Here is a 20412-nt window from a genome sequence, read left to right as displayed (position 1 = left end):
ATCGTGCTTGCCAGCTGGGAGAGAAGATCGTGCTTGCCGGCTGGGAGAGTAGATCGTGCTTGCCGGCTGGGAAAGTAGATCGTGCTTGCCGGCTGGGAGAGTAGATCGTGCTTGCCGGCTGGGAGAGTAGATCGTGCTTGCCAGCTGGGAGAGTAGATCGTGCTTGCCAGCTGGGAGAGTAGTCTGTACTGCCAGCTGGGAGAGTAGTCTGTACTTGCCAGCTAGGAAAGTAGATCGTGCTTGCCAGCTGGGAGAGTATTCATCCAGGGATGATAGTACCATCATACTGAGGCTGTTAGATTATCATACAAGTGTTACTGATTACATACTATCCAACAGGCTTAGTTTCCAGCTGTTAGATTAGCGGCAGTGCCTTCGTGTAAGAGAGGTAGTGCCATCATGTAGTACCAGAGCGAGAGGTGGCACTGCCTGGCTCTAAATGCCTGACTCATAAAGATAACTTACTCATAATAAGGAAGTGATTGCAAGTGTCTTGATATTTCTCTGTGATGCTGGTAGAAGTGTTACTTGGCTTGCTTGCTAGTGGTGGTTGTTGACTGGTTGATAGGTTGCTAGTGGTGGTTGTTGACTGGTTGATAGGTTGCTAGTGGTGGTTGTTGGCTGGTTGATAGGTTGTTAGTGGTGGTTGTTGACTTGTCAGCATAGTTGCTGATCCTCCTTTACATGTGTTGTATGCATAGATTAGATGAGCATTATAGTACCATCCATGTGTTTATATAGAAGATTCCTTAGGCCTGTGACTGTATGACGTCACGGGATGCAGCGAGCGAGTGAGACGAGCTACCTCGGCCTCAGTCGACGCATAGGCATAGAAGGCAGAACATGGCAGGCTGGGCTCCATCTCCCATTACCACAGTCTGACAATATATATAGAACCCCACACGACAGACAGGTTGATAGGTTGTTAGTGGTGGTTGTTGGCTGGTTGATAGGTTGCTAGTGGTGGTTGTTGGCTGGTTGATAGGCTGTTAGTAGTGGTTGTTGGCTGGTTGATAGGTTGTTAGTGGTGGTTGTTGGCTGGTTGATAGGTTGCTAGTGGTGGTTGTTGGCTGGTTGATAGGTTGCTAGTGGTGGTTGTTGGCTGGTTGATAGGTTGCTAGTGGTGGTTGTTGGCTGGTTGATAGGTTGTTAGTGGTGGTTGTTGGCTGGTTGATAGATTGTTAGTGGTGGTTGTTGGCTGGTTGATAGGTTGCTAGTGGTGGTTGTTGACTGGTTGATAGGCTGTTAGTGGTGGTTGTTGGCTGGTTGATAGGTTGCTAGTGGTGGTTGTTGACTGGTTGATAGGTTGCTAGTGGTGGTTGTTGACTGGTTGATAGGTTGTTAGTGGTGGTTGTTGGCTGGTTAATAGGTTGCTAGTGGTGGTTGTTGACTGGTTGATAGGTTGCTAGTGGTGGTTGTTGGCTGGTTGATAGGTTGTTAGTGGTGGTTGTTGGCTGGTTGATAGGTTGCTAGTGGTGGTTGTTGACTGGTTGATAGGTTGCTAGTGGTGGTTGTTGACTGGTTGATAGGTTGCTAGTGGTGGTTGTTGGCTGGTTGATAGGTTGTTAGTGGTGGTTGTTGGCTGGTTGATAGGTTGTTAGTGGTGGTTGTTGGCTGGTTGATAGGTTGCTAGTGGTGGCTGTTGGCTGGTTGATAGGTTGCTAGTGGTGGTTGTTGGCTGGTTGATAGGTTGCTAGTGGTGGTTGTTGGCTGGTTGATAGGTTGCTAGTATTGGTTGTTGGCTGGTTGATAGGTTGCTAGTGGTGGTTGTTGGCTGGTTGATAGGTTGCTAGTGGTGGTTGTTGGCTGGTTGATAGGTTGCTAGTATTGGTTGTTGGCTGGTTGATAGGTTGCTAGTGGTGGTTGTTGACTGGTTGATAGGTTGCTAGTGGTGGTTGTTGACTGGTTAATAGGTTGCTAGTGGTGGTTGTTGACTGGTTAATAGGTTGCTAGTGGTGGTTGTTGACTGGTTAATAGGTTGCTAGTGGTGGTTGTTGACTGGTTAATAGGTTGCTAGTGGTGGTTGTTGACTGGTTAATAGGTTGCTAGTGGTGGTTGTTGACTGGTTAATAGGTTGCTAGTAGTGGTTGTTGACTGGTTAATAGGTTGCTAGTGGTGGTTGTTGACTGGTTAATAGGTTGCTAGTGGTGGTTGCTGGCTGGTTAATAGGTTGCTAGTGGTGGTTGCTGGCTGGTTAATAGGTTGCTAGTGGTGGTTGTTGACTGGTTAATAGGTTGCTAGTGGTGGTTGCTGGCTGGTTAATAGGTTGCTAGTGGTGGTTGCTGGCTGTTTAATAGGTTGCTAGTGGTGGTTGTTGACTGGTTAATAGGTTGCTAGTGGTGGTTGCTGGCTGGTTAATAGGTTGCTAGTGGTGGTTGTTGACTGGGTAATAGGTTGCTAGTGGTGGTTGTTGACTGGTTAATAGGTTGCTAGTGGTGGTTGTTGACTGGTTAATAGGTTGCTAGTGGTGGTTGTTGACTGGTTAATAGGTTGCTAGTGGTGGTTGTTGACTGGTTAATAGGTTGCTAGTGGTGGTTGTTGACTGGTTAATAGGTTGCTAGTGGTGGTTGTTGACTGGTTAATAGGTTGCTAGTGGTGGTTGTTGACTGGTTAATAGGTTGCTAGTGGTGGTTGTTGACTGGTTAATAGGTTGCTAGTGGTGGTTGTTGACTGGTTAATAGGTTGCTAGTGGTGGTTGTTGACTGGTTAATAGGTTGCTAGTGGTGGTTGTTGACTGGTTAATAGGTTGCTAGTGGTGGTTGTTGACTGGTTAATAGGTTGCTAGTGGTGGTTGTTGACTGGTTAATAGGTTGCTAGTGGTGGTTGTTGGCTGGTTAATAGGTTGCTAGTGGTGGTTGTTGACTGGTTAATAGGTTGCTAGTGGTGGTTGTTGACTGGTTAATAGGTTGCTAGTGGTGGTTGTTGACTGGTTAATAGGTTGCTAGTGGTGGTTGTTGGCTGGTTAATAGGTTGCTAGTGGTGGTTGTTGACTGGTTAATAGGTTGCTAGTGGTGGTTGTTGACTGGTTAATAGGTTGCTAGTGGTGGTTGTTGACTGGTTAATAGGTTGCTGGTGGTGGTTGTATCGTGGTATTGAAGATGTTTCTATTATGAATTTTAATGATAGCAATAATAATAATAATAATAATAATAATAATAATAATAATGGTATAAACCTTGGTAATAAATACCGACAAGTTGGTTTAGAAAGACACGTAAGCAAACACTATAACATATTTATTAGAAAACGTTTCGGTCCTGGGACCTTGATCACTTCTAACATACAGAGGTGGCAATATAAACACAAATGCAGTATAATGTGATCCTTTATTGACTACGTTTCGCCCACACAGTGGGCTTTTTCAAGTCACAAACAGAACTACCTGGGGTGGAAGGAACGCGAGTATTTATAGTCCGGCTGAGGTCAGGTGAAGAATGTTGCATCTGATGATGTACCGAGTTGGGTTGTAGAGTCTAAAAACTTGGGTAGCTTGGAAAGGAGACTGGACAAGTTTGTGAGCAGACCTTCTACAGTGTTCTTATGTGGGATAGCGATGAAGAAGTTTCTTGGCAAGTGGTTCAGCTATGTTATAGAAGCCACTATTCTGGTTGAAGTTGTCGGATATAGAAATAAGTGATGATTCCAGGATTCTTCGGTATTGAGTGTTGTCTTCTGTGGCGATAAGTCTTGAGTTTCTGTAGTTTATCAAGTGGTTGTGTGAATTACGGTGTTGTACGCAGGCATTCCTTGTGTCGTCAGACCTGCTTGCGTATTGGTGTTCTGAAATACGTGTTTGGAGGTCCCTTGATGTTTCGCCCACGTATAACTTGTTGCAGTCATTACAAGGGATTATGTATACCCCTGCAGAGGATGGAGGCTTGTCCTGCCTACTACTGGTGATGTCCTTGATGGTCGTGGTTGTGGAGGTAGATACTTGGAATGATATTTTGGCAAAGATGTTGGAAACATGTTTGGCAATGGAGTTGGTGGGAAGGACTATGTATCTCTTCCCCGCAGTGTCTTCTCTGGGTGTGTTGAAGATGTTTAGTGCTCGCCGTCTGCAGTCTCTGATGAAGTGACGAGGATAGTGGAGTTTGGAAAATACCTGTTCAATTATAGTGCATTCTTCCTCAAGGAACTCGTTGCTGCAGATTCTGAGTGCACGCAGGAAGAAGCCTATAATTACACCACGTTTGGTTTTGGTGTCGTGGTGAGAGTAGAAGTGGAGAAGATCGTTTTGGTTGGTGGGTTTTCGATAGACTTTAAAACGAAGTTCGTGGTCAGCTTTGCAGAGTAGAACATCAAGGAAAGGAAGAGTGTTGTCGACCTCTTCTTCAAGTGTGAACTGGATTGAAGGCTTGACCTGGTTGAGCTTGTCTTGGAGAGCTTGAACGTTGAAGCGTTTAGGAGTTATGAGGAGAATGTCGTCAACATAACGGAGCCAGGTGACAGACGAAGGAATAATGGTGGAGAAACGTTCGGCTTCTAGATGTTCCATGTATAGGTTCGCTAGGACTGCACTGAGTGGCGAACCCATGGGTAGTCCAAAAGTCTGCTGAAAGAGGTGATTTTCAAAAGAGAAACACGTAAAGCCAACACATAGTTCAACCAGGTCGATGAAGTCGCTGGCTGGAATGGGAAGATCAAGTGAATCGTCAATTTTCTTGCGCAAGAGATCGATGGCTTGTTTAGTAGGTACTTTAGTGAATAGGGAAGTCACGTCAAGGCTGGAAAGTTTCTTGTTCCTGATGTTGATGTTGCGAATGCGATTGAGAAGATCACCTGAGTGTCTGATATGTGCTGGACTGATAGTGCCCAAGAGTTTAGAGAGGTGTTTGGCGAGAATTCCTGAGAGCTTGTGGGGAGCACTGCCTATTCCCGAGGATATGGGCCTCAGTGGGATACCAGGCTTGTGAGTCTTTGGCAGGCCGTACATTCTGGCAGGTCTGGGGTTGCTGGGCATGGTGTGCAGAAGTTTCTTCCCTTGTTCTGAGCTCCTCAGAATGCGGCGAGTCCTTTGAAGAAAAGTTTTAGTAAGGTTGTCCACTTGGTTAGTTGTGAGAGGTTTGTAGGTATCTGGGTCATTAAGTAGATTGAGCAGACTTTTGGACTACCCATGGGTTCGCCACTCAGTGCAGTCCTAGCGAACCTATACATGGAACATCTAGAAGCCGAACGTTTCTCCACCATTATTCCTTCGTCTGTCACCTGGCTCCGTTATGTTGACGACATTCTCCTCATAACTCCTAAACGCTTCAACGTTCAAGCTCTCCAAGACAAGCTCAACCAGGTCGAGCCTTCAATCCAGTTCACACTTGAAGAAGAGGTCGACAACACTCTTCCTTTCCTTGATGTTCTACTCTGCAAAGCTGACCACGAACTTCGTTTTAAAGTCTATCGAAAACCCACCAACCAAAACGATCTTCTCCACTTCTACTCTCACCACGACACCAAAACCAAACGTGGTGTAATTATAGGCTTCTTCCTGCGTGCACTCAGAATCTGCAGCAACGAGTTCCTTGAGGAAGAATGCACTATAATTGAACAGGTATTTTCCAAACTCCACTATCCTCGTCACTTCATCAGAGACTGCAGACGGCGAGCACTAAACATCTTCAACACACCCAGAGAAGACACTGCCGAGAAGAGATACATAGTCCTTCCCACCAACTCCATTGTCAAACATGTTTCCAACATCTTTGCCAAAACATCATTCCAAGTATCTACCTCCACAACCACGACCATCAAGGACATCACCAGTAGTAGGCAGGACAAGCCTCCATCCTCTGCAGGGGTATACATAATCCCTTGTAATGACTGCAACAAGTTATACGTGGGCGAAACATCAAGGGACCTCCAAACACGTATTTCAGAACACCAATACGCAAGCAGGTCTGACGACACAAGGAATGCCTGCGTACAACACCGTAATTCACACAACCACTTGATAAACTACAGAAACTCAAGACTTATCGCCACAGAAGACAACACTCAATACCGAAGAATCCTGGAATCATCACTTATTTCTATATCCGACAACTTCAACCAGAATAGTGGCTTCTATAACATAGCTGAACCACTTGCCAAGAAACTTCTTCATCGCTATCCCACATAAGAACACTGTAGAAGGTCTGCTCACAAACTTGTCCAGTCTCCTTTCCAAGCTACCCAAGTTTTTAGACTCTACAACCCAACTCGGTACATCATCAGATGCAACATTCTTCACCTGACCTCAGCCGGACTATAAATACTCGCGTTCCTTCCACCCCAGGTAGTTCTGTTTGTGACTTGAAAAAGCCCACTGTGTGGGCGAAACGTAGTCAATAAAGGATCACATTATACTGCATTTGTGTTTATATTGCCATTGTGTCGGTATTTTATACCATTTATTTCCAACATACAGAGGTAGAAAGACATTATATGTATAGGCGGAGAGTGAGATGTGACGCACGTGACCTGAGGTGACCTCAGGTCACGTGCGTCACATCTCACTCTCCGCCTATATATATAATGTCTTTCTACCTCTGTATGTTAGAAGTGATCAAGGTCCCAGGACCGAAACGTTTTCTAATAAATATGTTATAGTGTTTGCTTACGTGTCTTTCTAAACCAATAATAATAATAATAATAATAATAATAATTCTGAAAGCAATTTTAATATTGCTACACCTGATTTAACTGTCTTTTTCTCGCACATTTTGCAATTATAATGAGGCAGGTATTAAACCCGGAGTACTGAGATAGGATCAGGAAGAAAGAAGAGATGAAATGGTTTATTTTTAATCCCTGAGTTTTTTTTTAAGTTACCTGGGGTTGGATTCCTTATGAGGCGGCTCACAGGAACTCGTTAGTCGTCTTAACACTGATAACATCTTGGCCAAGGTCGACTCTTTCAACTTATCTTTTATTAACATTATTATTATTATTATTATTATTATTATTATTATTATTATTAATAGCAGTAGTAGTAGTATCACCATTATTATTATTACACTTATTAATTTTATTATTAAAATTATTATTAATTGTATTATTATTATATTATTATTACCATTATTATTATTATTATTATTATTATTATTATTATTATTATTATTTTTATTATTATTATTATTATTATTATTATTAAATATGAACTGTTCTATTTTTCACTGTATCTTAAATATTGGAGATCCAGGTCCCAAATCCACAGAAAAATATTATTTTGAGAGAGGTATTATACAGAAGGTAGTTTCAAATTTAGGTTGGATAAGTACATGAGTGGGACTGGTTGGATTTGAGTGGGACTTTCACATCAGAGCTTATTTCTTGGGTGGCATTGAAAATTGGGTTGGTCAAATGTTTTGTTAGTGGGATGAATTGTAAAGGACCTGCCTAGTATGGGCCAACAGGCCTGCTGCAGTGTTCCTCCTTTCTTATGTTCTTATGTTAAGAGCGACCCACAAAGGTGCCAATGGTTGGATACAAGAGAGTGAACCAACTACTGGAACAAGTGGGGACTGGAATTTATGGCATATGTGTCCTAAAAGTCACATAGGTTCAGTCTCCTTGATTTGTGAGTCGTGAGAGCAAATTCCTGCCATATATCATGTGTGTTGAGGAAAATACTGATAGCTTCTCTTCGGGAGGGAAGTGTAGGTCAATGTGTGTCATACCTGGTGGGTCTCCCTTTCCCCTCAGAGCAGGTTCCTTGATGTTGGTGACGGGCTCTTGATTTAAGGATTTGTGCTCCAGTTCTTTGAATTAAGCCTGGATGTCTTCCATTCCCTGAGGCATTGTATGACTCCTGTGGGTTTACTGATCCTCCCCATGAATGTAATAACCTGGAAGGTGTATTCCGCGGGGGTCAACGCCCCCGCGACCCAGTCTGTGGCCAGGCCTCCTGGTGGATCAGCGTCTGAGCAACCAGGCTGTTAGTGCTGGCTGCACGTAAACTGACGTATGAACCACAGCTGATCAGGTACTGACTTTAGGTGCCTGTCCAACTCCTTAAAGGCAGCCAAGGGTCTAAGACCCACCACCAGTCTGCTAACACCCAGGTACATACTTACTGCTAGGTATCTTAAGGAAACACGTCCTAATGTTCCCAGCTGTACCGGGGATCGAACCACAGACCTCAATAAGCGAGCTGAGTGAAGTACCAATCGAACTACAGGACCTGTTGTAACTTTGGAAATGTTCATGCAGTTATTGGCATGTGCAAACGACCTCTGGTCAATTATATAGGGACCAATTTTCGATTTCGTTTCCATGCAATAATTAGAGTGAGCTAGCGCACTCAGCTTACACACTGAGGTCCGGGGATCGAATCCCCGGTACGGCTGGAAAACATTAGGACGTGTTTCCTTAAGACACCTGTTGTCCCTGTTCACCCATCAGTATAAAATGGGTACCTGGGTGTTAGTGGACTGGTGTGGGTCGCATCCTGGGACAAAATTGACAAAATTTGCCCGAAACGCTCTGCATAACAAGCGGCTTTCTATATAGTAGTATGTGGAAATATAAACACAAATGCAGTATAATGTGATCCTTTATTGACAACGTTTCACCCACGCAGTGGGCTTTTTCAAGTCACACACGGATCTACCTGGGGTTGGAAGGTACGGGAGTATTTGTAGTTCAGAACGTTGAGGTCAGGTGAAGATTGCTGCATCAGATGATCTACCGGGTGGGGTTGTAGAGTCTTGGGTAGCTAGGCGGGGATATTGGACAAGTTGTGAGTAGACCTTCTGCAGTGTTCTATGTTCTTATGTGGGATAGCGATGAAGAAGTTTCTTGGCGAGTGGTTCAGCTATGTTATAGAAGCCATTGTTCTGGTTGAAATTGTTGGTTATAGAGATAAACCAACAATTTCAACCAGAACAATGGCTTCTATAACATAGCTGAACCACTCGCCAAGAAACTTCTTCATCGCTATCCCACATAAGAACATAGAACACTGCAGAAGGTCTACTCACAACTTGTCCAATATCCCCGCCTAGCTACCCAAGACTCTACAACCCCACCCGGTAGATCATCTGATGCAGCAATCTTCACCTGACCTCAACGTTCTGAACTATAAATACTCCCGTACCTTCCAACCCCAGGTAGATCCGTGTGTGACTTGAAAAAGCCCACTGCGTGGGTGAAACGTTGTCAATAAAGGATCACATTATACTGCATTTGTGTTTATATTTCCATTGTGTCGGTATTTTATACCATTTATTTCCATAGTAGTATGTCATTGATGTCAGCTATGGTCTGTATACCTTGTACATGTACTGTACATGTGGGAATAAATATATTAAAAAAATTAAGACTAGTGTATCTTAACCTTAGAGGATTAGGATTTCAAGTGGAAAATGTAGATGCCAATTTGATCAATTTATTTTTAAAATAGGGAATCTTTGTAGCTTTTGTAGATGCAAATCTGCCAATTTTCTAACATAATATTAAAAAATCGCGAATAGTGTACGATAAATGTACTTATGTGTACCTGTACCTGAATTAACTTACTTAAAGGGAAGGTAAGTATAAGTATAAGTTTAAGGATCACAATGGAAATAAGTCACTAATTTTTCTGGGTTATCCAAGGTTCTCTATACATATGTTGCTATGTATGATTATGTAAGTGTATATATGTATACGTGAATAAAGTGAGAGTGAGTGTAAACAAAGATGGCTGACACAGAGAGCAGCTGCACCTCTGTGGGTGACCGTACTGAAGACCTGGTGTCCCCCACCAGGGACGCCCTTGTGGACGGCATCGTGGGTCTCCTCAAGCCCTGTCTTGACCAGCTGGATGACAGGGTCCGTGCCACCAGGTAATGTGACTCCTCTGGTCCTGGACCTGGTCTGTGTCACTTGGTAATTCCTAATGTGGTTCTGAGTAAGTTTATTCAGGTACAGGTTTACATAAATACAACCTTGACTGTGTCACCTGGACTGTCTGTGTCACCAGGTTATGTCTCCTGTGGTCCTGGACTGTCTGTGTCACCAGGTTATGTCTCCTGTGGTCCTGGACTGTCTGTGTCACCAGGTTATGTCTCCTGTGGTCCTGGACTGTCTGTGTCACCAGGTTATGTCTCCTGTGGTCCTGGACTGTCTGTGTCACCAGGTTATGTCTCCTGTGGTCCTGGACTGTCTGTGTCACCAGGTTATGTCTCCTGTGGTCCTGGACTGTCTGTGTCACCAGGTTATGTCTCCTGTGGTCCTGGACTGTCTGTGTCACCAGGTTATGTCTCCTGTGGTCCTGGACTGTCTGTGTCACCAGGTTATGTCTCCTGTGGTCCTGGACTGTCTGTGTCACCAGGTTATGTCTCCTGTGGTCCTGGACTGTCTGTGTTACCAGGTTATGTCTCCTGTGGTCCTGGACTGTCTGTGTCACCAGGTTATGTCTCCTGTGGTCCTGGACTGTCTGTGTCACCAGGTTATGTCTCCTGTGGTCCTGGACTGTCTGTGTCACCAGGTTGTCTCCTGTGGTCCTGGACTGTCTGTGTCACCAGGTTGTCTCCTGTGGTCCTGGACTGTCTGTGCCACCAGGTTGTCTCCTGTGGTCCTGGACTGTCTGTGTCACCAGGTTGTCTCCTGTGGTCCTGGACTGTGTCACCAGGTTATGTCTCCTGTGGTCCTGGACTGTCTGTGTCACCAGGTTATGTCTCCTGTGGTCCTGGACTGTCTGTGTCACCAGGTTGTCTCTCCTGTGGTCCTGGACTGTCTGTGCCACCAGGTTGTCTCCTGTGGTCCTGGACTGTCTGTGTCACCAGGTTGTCTCCTGTGGTCCTGAACTGTCTGTGTCACCAGGTTGTCTCCTGTGGTCCTGGACTGTCTGTGTCACCAGGTTGTCTCCTGTGGTCCTGGACTGTGTCACCAGGTTATGTCTCCTGTGGTCCTGGACTGTCTGTGTTACCAGGTTATGTCTCCTGTGGTCCTGGACTGTCTGTGTCACCAGGTTATGTCTCCTGTGGTCCTGGACTGTCTGTGTCACCAGGTTATGTCTCCTGTGGTCCTGGACTGTCTGTGTCACCAGGTTATGTCTCCTGTGGTCCTGGACTGTCTGTGTCACCAGGTTGTCTCCTGTGGTCCTGGACTGTCTGTGTCACCAGGTTGTCTCCTGTGGTCCTGGACTGTCTGTGCCACCAGGTTGTCTCCTGTGGTCCTGGACTGTCTGTGTCACCAGGTTGTCTCCTGTGGTCCTGGACTGTCTGTGCCACCAGGTTATGTCTCCTGTGGTCCTGGACTGTCTGTGCCACCAGGTTGTGTCTCCTGTGGTCCTGGACTGTCTGTGCCACCAGGTTATGTCTCCTGTGGTCCTGGACTGTCTGTGTCACCAGGTTGTCTCCTGTGGTCCTGGACTGTGTCACCAGGTTATGTGGACTGTCTGTGCCACCAGGTTATGTCTCCTGTGGTCCTGGACTGTGCCACCAGGTTGTGTCTCCTGTGGTCCTGGACTATGTCACCAGGTTGTCTCCTGTGGTCCTGGACTGTCTGTGTCACCAGGTTATGTCTCCTGTGGTCCTCGACTGTGTCACCAGGTTATGTCTCCTGTGGTCCTGGACTGTCTGTGTCACCAGGTTATGTCTCCTGTGGTCCTGGACTGTCTGTGTCACCAGGTTATGTCTCCTGTGGTCCTGGACTGTCTGTGTCACCAGGTTATGTCTCCTGTGGTCCTGGACTGTGTCACCAGGTTATGTCTCCTGTGGTCCTGGACTGTCTATGTCACCAGGTTGTCTCCTGTGGTCCTGGACTGTCTGTGTCACCAGGTTATGTGGACTGTGTGCCACTAGGTTGTGTCTCCTGTGGTCCTGGACTGTCTGTGTCACCAGGTTATGTCTCCTGTGGTCCTGGACTGTCTGTGTCACCAGGTTATGTCTCCTGTGGTCCTGGACTGTGTCACCAGGTTATGTCTCCTGTGGTCCTGGACTGTGTCACCAGGTTATGTCTCCTGTGGTCCTGGACTGTGTCACCAGGTTGTCTCCTGTGGTCCTGGACTGTCTGTGTCACCAGGTTGTGTCTCCTGTGGTCCTGGACTGTCTGTGCCATTAGGCATTGTATGACCCCTATGGGTTTAGCACTACCCCATAAAAGTGATAATAAAACTCACAACTGAATGTTATAAGAATGCATTTAGAAGCCTGAGTAGATCTATAACCCACTATGATAACACGAGCGTAGATAAAATATATTAGTGGATCAACTTGCAATGCTTGTAGTAACCAAGCCTAGGCTTGGTTACTACAAGCTTAGGCTTGGTTACTACAAGCTTAGGCTTGGTTACTACAAGCTTAGGCTTGGCTACTACAAGCTTAGGCTTGGTTACTATAAGCTTAGGCTTGGTTACTACAAGCTTAGGCTTGGTTACTACAAGCTTAGGCTTGGTTACTACAAGCTTAGGCTTGGTTACTACAAGCTTAGGCTTGGTTACTACAAGCTTAGGCTTGGTTACTACAAGCTTAGGCTTGGTTACTACAAGCTTAGGCTTGGTTACTACAAGCTTAGGCTTGGTTACTACAAGCTTAGGCTTGGTTACAAATACTTCTGGCTGTTTAGCAGTACACACACACAGATGATGATCAAACCAGCCCTATCTTGAACACTATGTGCTTAATTGTCCACCTATTGAGGAATATAGAGACTAATAATCTATGTATAAGTTTATTTAGGGACAGGTACATATAAACACAGTAATCATAGTGTTAGCTAATTACTTAGGATAGCCCAAAAAAAGTCAGTCACTTATTTCCACTGGGGTCCTTGTATCTTATTAATGAAAATAAGAGCTTGGCTCATGGCTGAGCTCTGGAAGTGCAAAGACTTGAAACTCATCAAAAGTAACAATACCAGATGTATTATGCAAATTTCTTAAATTTGCTTGTAACAGATTAGTGAACAGTAAATATAAATCTGCATGTACTCCTGTAAGCTCTTTTGGGGCCTAGTTCCTAGGCCCCCATATGCTTTTGCACTACCATCCACGGGGTGAATGTGGGATGCACAATAAACTAGCCGCTTCGATGGCAAAATCTAATCCAACCAAAGGAGAAAGAGTTGACAGTCTCGTTAAGTTTTTATTTGATTAAAATCAGCAAATACAAACAAAGCTTCTTTGCTTACTTGCTGACATATTTTTCTGAAGAATAAACTACATTTCAGAGTGAGTCAGAGTGAGCTGCACCAACAGCTAGAGGGACTGGCAGCAGAGTTGGCCCGGGTGCAGGAACAGACCCGGTGTCCTTTACAGCTTGATGCGTATATTAAAAAGTTGCAAAATGCTAAGAGAAGAGTAGTTGTAGTTAACAATATTCTCCAAAACACACAAGTAAGTACAGTACTTTAATATAGTTAATGAAGTTAAATTCCATCATTCTTTAATGATGCCCCTGTTTGTCAGATGAGTTTTTTCAGGTGTTATTTTAAATTAGAGGACCCCACTTTACTATGCTTTCCTTTACAGAGTTTTGCTAATGCAGCAGTTTGAAATTATTCTTAATTTGTTCAGACTTCCTACAATAAATATAGTATTCATAAAAAAATATATTCATCACTCACTATAAGCTAAGGATGAAAATTTTAAGTACAGTAATGTGTGTACAATATATGCATTTTTTAGGTCTAGCTGTATTGCTCACTTAATATGTGATAGTGTAAATGTGTGGCCCGGTGGCCTGGTGGCTAAAGCTCCCGCTTCACACATGGAGGTCCCGGGTTCGATTCCCGGCGGGTGGAAACATTTCGACACGTTTCCTTACACGTAACTGTTGTCCTGTTCACCTAGCAGCAAATAGGTACCTGGGTGTTAGTCGACTGGTGTGGGTCGCATCCTGGGGGACAAGATTAAGGACCCCAATGGAAATAAGTTAGACAGTCCTCGATGACGCACTGACTTTCTTGGGTTATCCTGGGTGGCTAACCCTCCGGGGTTAAAAATCCGAACGAAATCTTATCTTAATCTTATCTTATCTTATCAAGCTTTTATATGCATTTGAAAGTGAAAAAAGTGCTAGATTTCACTTTACAGTGATTTTTGCTTTACAGCAGCAGCCCAGAACCTAACCTGCTGTATAAGCAGGGCTTTCCTATATATCATTGACCTCTCCTTCACCAGCTTCAGTAAATAAAGTGTTGCATGTGTATATTACTCTCAGGGAGAAAATTTTTGTGATGGTTTTTTAGTGACATATTAGATATCTTGGCAAGGCTTAATACTTGAAGTTTCTTTATGATAAGAGAACCTGTATGTGTGATGAATGGTCTTGTAAACCGACAAGTTGAAGATTGAGACACTTATGCAACATATGGGAATTTTTATTTAGGAAACGTTTCGCCACACAGTGGCTTCATCAAGAGAAATTACATGACTCACACAACGGGTAAGATTTGAACCCACGGTGAGCCAATCCTAAAAGTAGCATGCCAGTGTGCTAACCATTGTATTATGCTGGTTTAATGAACTTCATCCAACTTATTTTTCTTTATACAAGAAAGGTCAACCAGCATGTGCCACACTGGGACCACAGATACAGTGGTACCCCGAGTTTTGGCCATAATTCGTTCCGGAAGGCTGTTTGAGTGCTGTTGCCAAACGAATTTGTTCCCATAAGAAATAATGTAAATTAGATTAGTCCATTTCAGACCCCCAAAAATACACTTACAATAATACACTTACATAAATGTTCGAGTTGGGAGCTGTACGAAACTCTGGGTACCACTGTACCTGTAGTTAGCTGTCTGACTTGCTAGGTAGAAGACTGGCTTATTGTGGATTCAGATCTCGCCTGTTCCACAAGTTGTTTATAATCACATTAAGATTTTGCATCAGAAACTTAATGAATATTTTAATACAGTACTGTATATTGTCTGATAATTCTATCCTGCCTTTGTTGCTTAAATTTTAGAAGTTCATTGCACAATTTAGCATATTTTTGAAAAGTATTATGTATGAATTTTGTACAATAAAACTATAAAGTTTTTTCCTCTATGCATATTTAGTGCAGTGCAATTTTTATAAGGCATTCAGATTATTAATGAGCATGATCTATTATTATTATTATATCCGAGTTGGGTGAAAATATGGGATTTTCAGTTTTGTATACCCAGGCTGTTGTAATGTAGATAGTTTTCAAGATTATCCACAAATAACCCGCACACAGGAGAATGAGCCTTATGATGTTTCAGTCCAAGTTGGACCGAAATGTTTTCATAAATTTCATTCTCCTGTGTGCGGGTTATTTGCGTATTGTTCCAGTCATGGTATTGTGCCCTTTTTATTCCTTAAGGATTATACTCATTTTTTTTTATTTCAGGACCGTCTCAACAAATTACACACTCAGGTTAATAAGGAAAATGCACGTCGTAGAGCTCTGCTAGAAACTACATCCCCCTTGTCAATCACACCCTCAACTTCTCTCCATGCTCCTTAACTGATTTTTCAGTGGCTCTGAAGATATTTCCATAGGCATTTTACCTCTGAATATTATATATCAGGAGTCAGATGTGATGTCTTTATTAACTAGTTAATAATTTAATGTGAGAAAATAATTTAGGTATATTTAAATTAAAATATGGCTTAGATTGTGTATTATCTATGTTTTATACAGTAGTTATTTATTGTAGGTTTTCAGATTTCAATAGGATTTTATGCTCAGATATACACTAGCTGAAGGTTTCCTCGAGTAGGAAACAGAGAGCCAGTATTCTTGAGATTTGGCATTCCAGTACGGTTTTTGTCCTTGGTTAATTTTTCATGTTTATTTTCTGTATAAAGACAATGTACAGTAAACAAGTCTGATTCAAAGACATAGTACTGTGCCTCTAGTCATTTGTCAGTCTCGTGATAGTTGATATTTTTTTAATAGTCTGATTGTATACTTTTGTTGAGGCATTGTTGATAGTTGTTTTGTATACCACTTTATATTATTTTATACATTATCTTTGGTTTTACTTATTAAGACAAATAAAAAGGCTGCATACAGAATGGAAGAGGAATTAATTAATACAATTAAGACTCCAATTTTCTCCCATATTACCTCTGAAGATCTGGACCATATATACGAGCCATCAGAAGATAGTTTCCTACTTATTGATGCTTTAGAAAAGGATTTAGATCTTATTCGCAAAAGCAAACCATTGTTATGTTTGGAAGTTGGTTCAGGTTCAGGTGTCGTGATAACAGCTTTGGGTACTGTTCTAGGGTCCCAGTGTCATTATATAAGTACAGATATCAACCTCCATGCCTGCCGTGTGACCAAAGAGACTGGAAGGCTAAATGGTGTGGATATTAAAGCTGTTTGTACAGATTTAGTGACTGATGTGATGGGTGATGTAAAAGGGGCTGTTGATGTATTGCTTTTCAATCCACCCTACGTTGTCACCCCATCAGAAGAAGTTGGACGAGGGGACTTGGAATACACTTGGGCAGGTGGCGAGTGTGGACGTGAGGTAATGGATAGACTATTTCCAAGTGTAGATAGTCTCTTATCACCTCATGGGATATTTTACTTGCTGGTATTAAAGGAAAATAATCCTGCCGATATTGAGCAGATAATGGCCAAACTTGGATTTACATGTACCTGTGTTATAGCCCGTAGAACTGGTCAGGAGAGCCTCTCTGTATTAAGGTTTTCTCGGCAAAAATGAGTAGAAACTTGTTATTTATTGGAAGTATTCAATTTAAATAAAAATGCAGAGAAATTCTTTTTTGTTTATTTCTTACAGCTTACCAGGAACAAAAATGTTAAATGACCCTTGTTGCAACAGACAGCAGTGCATTTCAGACAAGCACTAGAAATAAGCTATAGTTACCGACTGCTACCTGGTGGAACCTGGGCATTGGTTTACATTTTACAATGCGTAGAACATATGTACACTGAATAAGTAAGTAGTATTTGTGAAAATTATTTGTTAGGTTATTAGTGAAAATAATAATACTTTATTTTGGTTGTGCAACACATCTGAGCCAATCATTGGGTTGATATAGTTTTGTGTAATGTGCTTGTCAAATGTAAACAGAAATGTATATCTACTGATGGCAGAGTAAGGTTTAGTTGCTGAATTCATTAGGTTAGGTTACCATATGCACAACAAAATATCTCTACTGAAAAACCAACTTAATATTGTATAATTCAAACTATAATTAACCCTTAAATGGTTCAAACATATATATACGTTCACCTCCGCAGCGCCCCGAATATTTTGAAAAAAAAAAAAAAATTATAGAAAAAAAAGAGCATGTGGCACCCAGGCATCCCCATTTTTTTTCATACGGCACACTGAGTGTGCACACCCATTCTCTCATATCTAGGTGACTCAGGCCTATTGCACTAATGTTGAATGAATGAAGAATGAAACATATATACGTTTGGACCGTTTAAGGGTTAATGGCCAAAATCTGCTTTGCAGCAGTCATATATGTACTTGGTTTATGTTGTTGAAATCTATATGAAAATTAGTATTAATAGTAGATTTGCAGTTTGCAAGTTGAGAATATAATAAATATTATGGTATATATATATGGCAATAAAAACAGTGAAATGAGTTTGTTTCTAAGATTAATAAAATTAAATAAATTTTAAATTTTTTTTCATATGAACATGTAGAATTTCAGGCCACTGAAAATTTATGTTCTGTTATTTACATGGTTTCGACATAAATTCACTCCTGAAGGGCAGTGCTTTGATGCTGCTGAGGGACTCTTGATATAGGAGATTCCCTCTTATTCACACCCTCTTTTCGGTGTTCCAAGTTTTTGTTGACTTTCACTTGAATCATTGTTCATTATGTTTGGTCCTTTTACTGTTTTCCTGCTGTTTTCGTACAACAGTTGAGTAAGGAAAGGGTGACCAGCGGTGGATTTTAAGGTAAATGTTGTATGAACTGTGTTTATTTTACTTGTTTATGTTATTTTCTGGCCTCAGGGGTAATCGGGGTGAGCTTCAGATGTTACTCTCCCAGTTTTCCCATTGGTGTTTGCTTACAGGAACCAAAATTACACTCTGCTGTTATCTCTCCCATCTCAGGCTATAATTTATTGTATTCTTCAGATCCTTTTCCTGATGGGACCTTTAATGAAAGTGCCCTTCTTCTACGCACTGATATTCCGTACCATCAGCTATTTGTTCGTACTTCGCTGCATTACACAGCAGCCCGTATCCACTTGCATAGGTGGTATACGCTCTGTTCTTTATATCTCTCTCCTTCTCGGGCATTATCTATTCCGGATATTGCCTTTCTTGTTTCGTCATTACCACCACCGATTCTGTTACTTGGTGATTTTAATGCCCACCATTTCCTCTGGGGGGGGGGTCTCACTGTGATTCCCGTGGCATTCAGTTAGAGGCTTTTCTTGCCACCCACCCCCTCCATGTTTTAAATACAGGTACTCGCACCCATTTTGATCCTCGGACGCTGTATAGTCCTTGTGGCTTAGCGCTTCTTTTTGATTATAATAATAATAATTGATCCTCGGACTCTCACTCTCTCTTGCATCGATCTTTCAGTCTGCTCTTCCTCCGCCGCATTAGACTTCACTTGGTCTGTTCTTCCGGACTTACATGACAGCGATCATTTCCCAATCATTCTTACTTCCCCTTCATATTCACCACCTCTTCGCATCCCACGCTGGCAATTTGATCAGGCAAATTGGAACCTTTACTCACACCTAACTGTTTTTAGAGAGGTTCCTTCTTCGTCCTCCATCGATGAGCTTTTACACCTCTTCTCATCCTCCGTTTTAACCGCAGCTTCTCATTCTATACCCCAAACTTCGGGCAGGCATTCTCAGAAATGAGTGCCTTGGTGGTCTCCTGCTTGTGCTCGTGCTCGTGCAGTACGTTTGAAATGCGCTGCATGGGGCAGGTACTGGTACAGTAGAACCACAGAGAGACTTCTTGATTTTAAGCAGAAGCGTGTGATCGCTCGCCGTGTCATCCGTGACGCTAAACGCACTTGCTGGCGAGATTATGTCTCCACCATCACCTCTGCTTCCTCTATGAGTGCAGTCTGGAAAAAAGTACGAAAACTGAGTGGTAAATATTCTCTTGACCCGGCTCCTGTTCTGCGGGTTGCCGGTGTTGATATAGCAAACCCACTAGATGTTGCCAATGAAATTGGCAATCATCTGGTCCGTATTTCTCAGGGACTCCATCTATGCCCCTCATTTCTTTCCTCAAAGTCTGCCAGAGAGTTAGCACCCTTGGACTTTTCTTCTCTCAGAGAAGAACAGTATAATGTGCCTTTTACACTTCAAGAACTGGAGGCAACACACTCAGCTTGCCGATCATCGGCAGCCGGGCCCGACGACATTCATATTCGTATGCTACAACATTTACATCAGTCAGCCCTTGCAGTCCTATTACGCCTTTACAATCTTATTTGGTCACAAGGAGTTCTTCCACAGCTGTGGAAATCCACCATTGTTCTCCCTTTCCGCAAACCAGGCACTACGGGACATGAAACCTCCCACTATCATCCCATTGCTCTTACCAGTGCAGTTTGCAAAGTGATGGAATGCCTAGTAAATAGACATTTAGTGTGGTATTTAGAGACACACAACAGTCTCTCCACTCGTCAATATGGCTTTCGTAAGGGACGTTCTACCATAGACCCCTTACTACGCTTGGATACGTATGTTCGTAATGCCTTTGCGAATAACCACTCAGTTATTGCCATATTTTTTGACCTTGAGAAGGCATATGACACAACTTGGAGGTATAATATTTTAGCCCAAGCCCACTCCTTAGGCCTTCGAGGCAATCTACCATCCTTAAGAACTTTTTAACTGACAGGCATTTCTGTGTTCGGGTTAATAATGTGCTCTCCCCGGACTTTATCCAAGCTGAAGGTGTCCCCCAGGGATGTGTTCTGAGCACAACACTTTTTCTCCTTGCTATTAATGATTTGGCCTCTAGTCTTCCATCAAACATTTGATCATCACTCTATGTTGATGACTTCGCTATTGCCTGTGCAGGCGCTGACTGTCACCTTATTACAATTTCTCTCCAGCATGCAGTCGACCGTGTTTCCAATTGGGCCACCACACGTGGGTTTAAATTTTCCAGCACTTAAACCCACCATCGAAACTTGATTATGGTGACCAGATCTATTCAGCGGCATCTCCTGCTACTCTCTCTAGCCTAAACCCCATTCATCACCAAGGATTACGTGTATGCCTTGGTGCTTTTCGCTCTCCCCCTGTCGACAGCCTCTATGCAGAAGCGAACGTTCCATCCTTATCCGATCGCCGTGATGCCCATTGCCTTCGCTACTATGTACGCTCTCATGATCTCCGCAATCCTTCCATTTATAGAATGGTCACTGATATTAGTAGACATTCTTTATTTGTTCACCGCCCCTGTTTACTCCGTCCCTTCTCTCTTCGCCTTCATTCGCTCTTGTCTTCTCTTCAATTACCACCTTTCTATGTACATGTTGCATCTC

At 43.0% G+C, this 20412-nt stretch overlaps 2 protein-coding genes across 2 annotated transcripts; both read left to right on the top strand.

The window, feature by feature from the left end:
- Positions 1-9642: 9642 nt before the first annotated feature.
- On the top strand, positions 9643-17246 carry LOC128699454 (SNARE-associated protein Snapin). Its single transcript, XM_053792215.2, has 3 exons — positions 9643-9803; positions 13132-13297; positions 15282-17246. Exons 1-3 carry the CDS (start codon positions 9658-9660, stop codon positions 15396-15398), a joined length of 429 nt encoding a protein of 142 aa, XP_053648190.1. The 5' UTR covers positions 9643-9657; the 3' UTR covers positions 15399-17246.
- Positions 15952-17550, top strand: LOC128699451 (methyltransferase N6AMT1-like). The gene has a single exon (XM_053792210.2). The coding sequence runs from the start codon at positions 15952-15954 to the stop codon at positions 16612-16614; it is 663 nt and encodes a 220-aa protein (XP_053648185.1). The 3' UTR covers positions 16615-17550.
- Positions 17551-20412: the final 2862 nt, after the last annotated feature.

The sequence above is a fragment of the Cherax quadricarinatus genome, chromosome 61, assembly GCF_038502225.1.
Source record: "Cherax quadricarinatus isolate ZL_2023a chromosome 61, ASM3850222v1, whole genome shotgun sequence".
NCBI lineage: Eukaryota > Metazoa > Arthropoda > Malacostraca > Decapoda > Parastacidae > Cherax > Cherax quadricarinatus.
This window is presented reverse-complemented; position numbering and strand designations above follow the sequence as displayed.

What these genes read in the sequence shown, in the direction of transcription:
- LOC128699451 (XM_053792210.2), top strand. Translation starts at nt 15,952, where the DNA reads ATGGAAGAGGAATTAATTAATACAATTAAGACTCCAATTTTCTCCCAT.
- LOC128699454 (XM_053792215.2), top strand. Translation starts at nt 9,658, where the DNA reads ATGGCTGACACAGAGAGCAGCTGCACCTCTGTGGGTGACCGTACTGAA. An exon ending in GACAGGGTCCGTGCCACCAG is followed by an intron (nt 9,804 to 13,131) that starts GTAATGTGACTC and finishes ACTACATTTCAG; the next exon opens with AGTGAGTCAGAGTGAGCTGC. An exon ending in ATATTCTCCAAAACACACAA is followed by an intron (nt 13,298 to 15,281) that starts GTAAGTACAGTA and finishes TTTTTATTTCAG; the next exon opens with GACCGTCTCAACAAATTACA.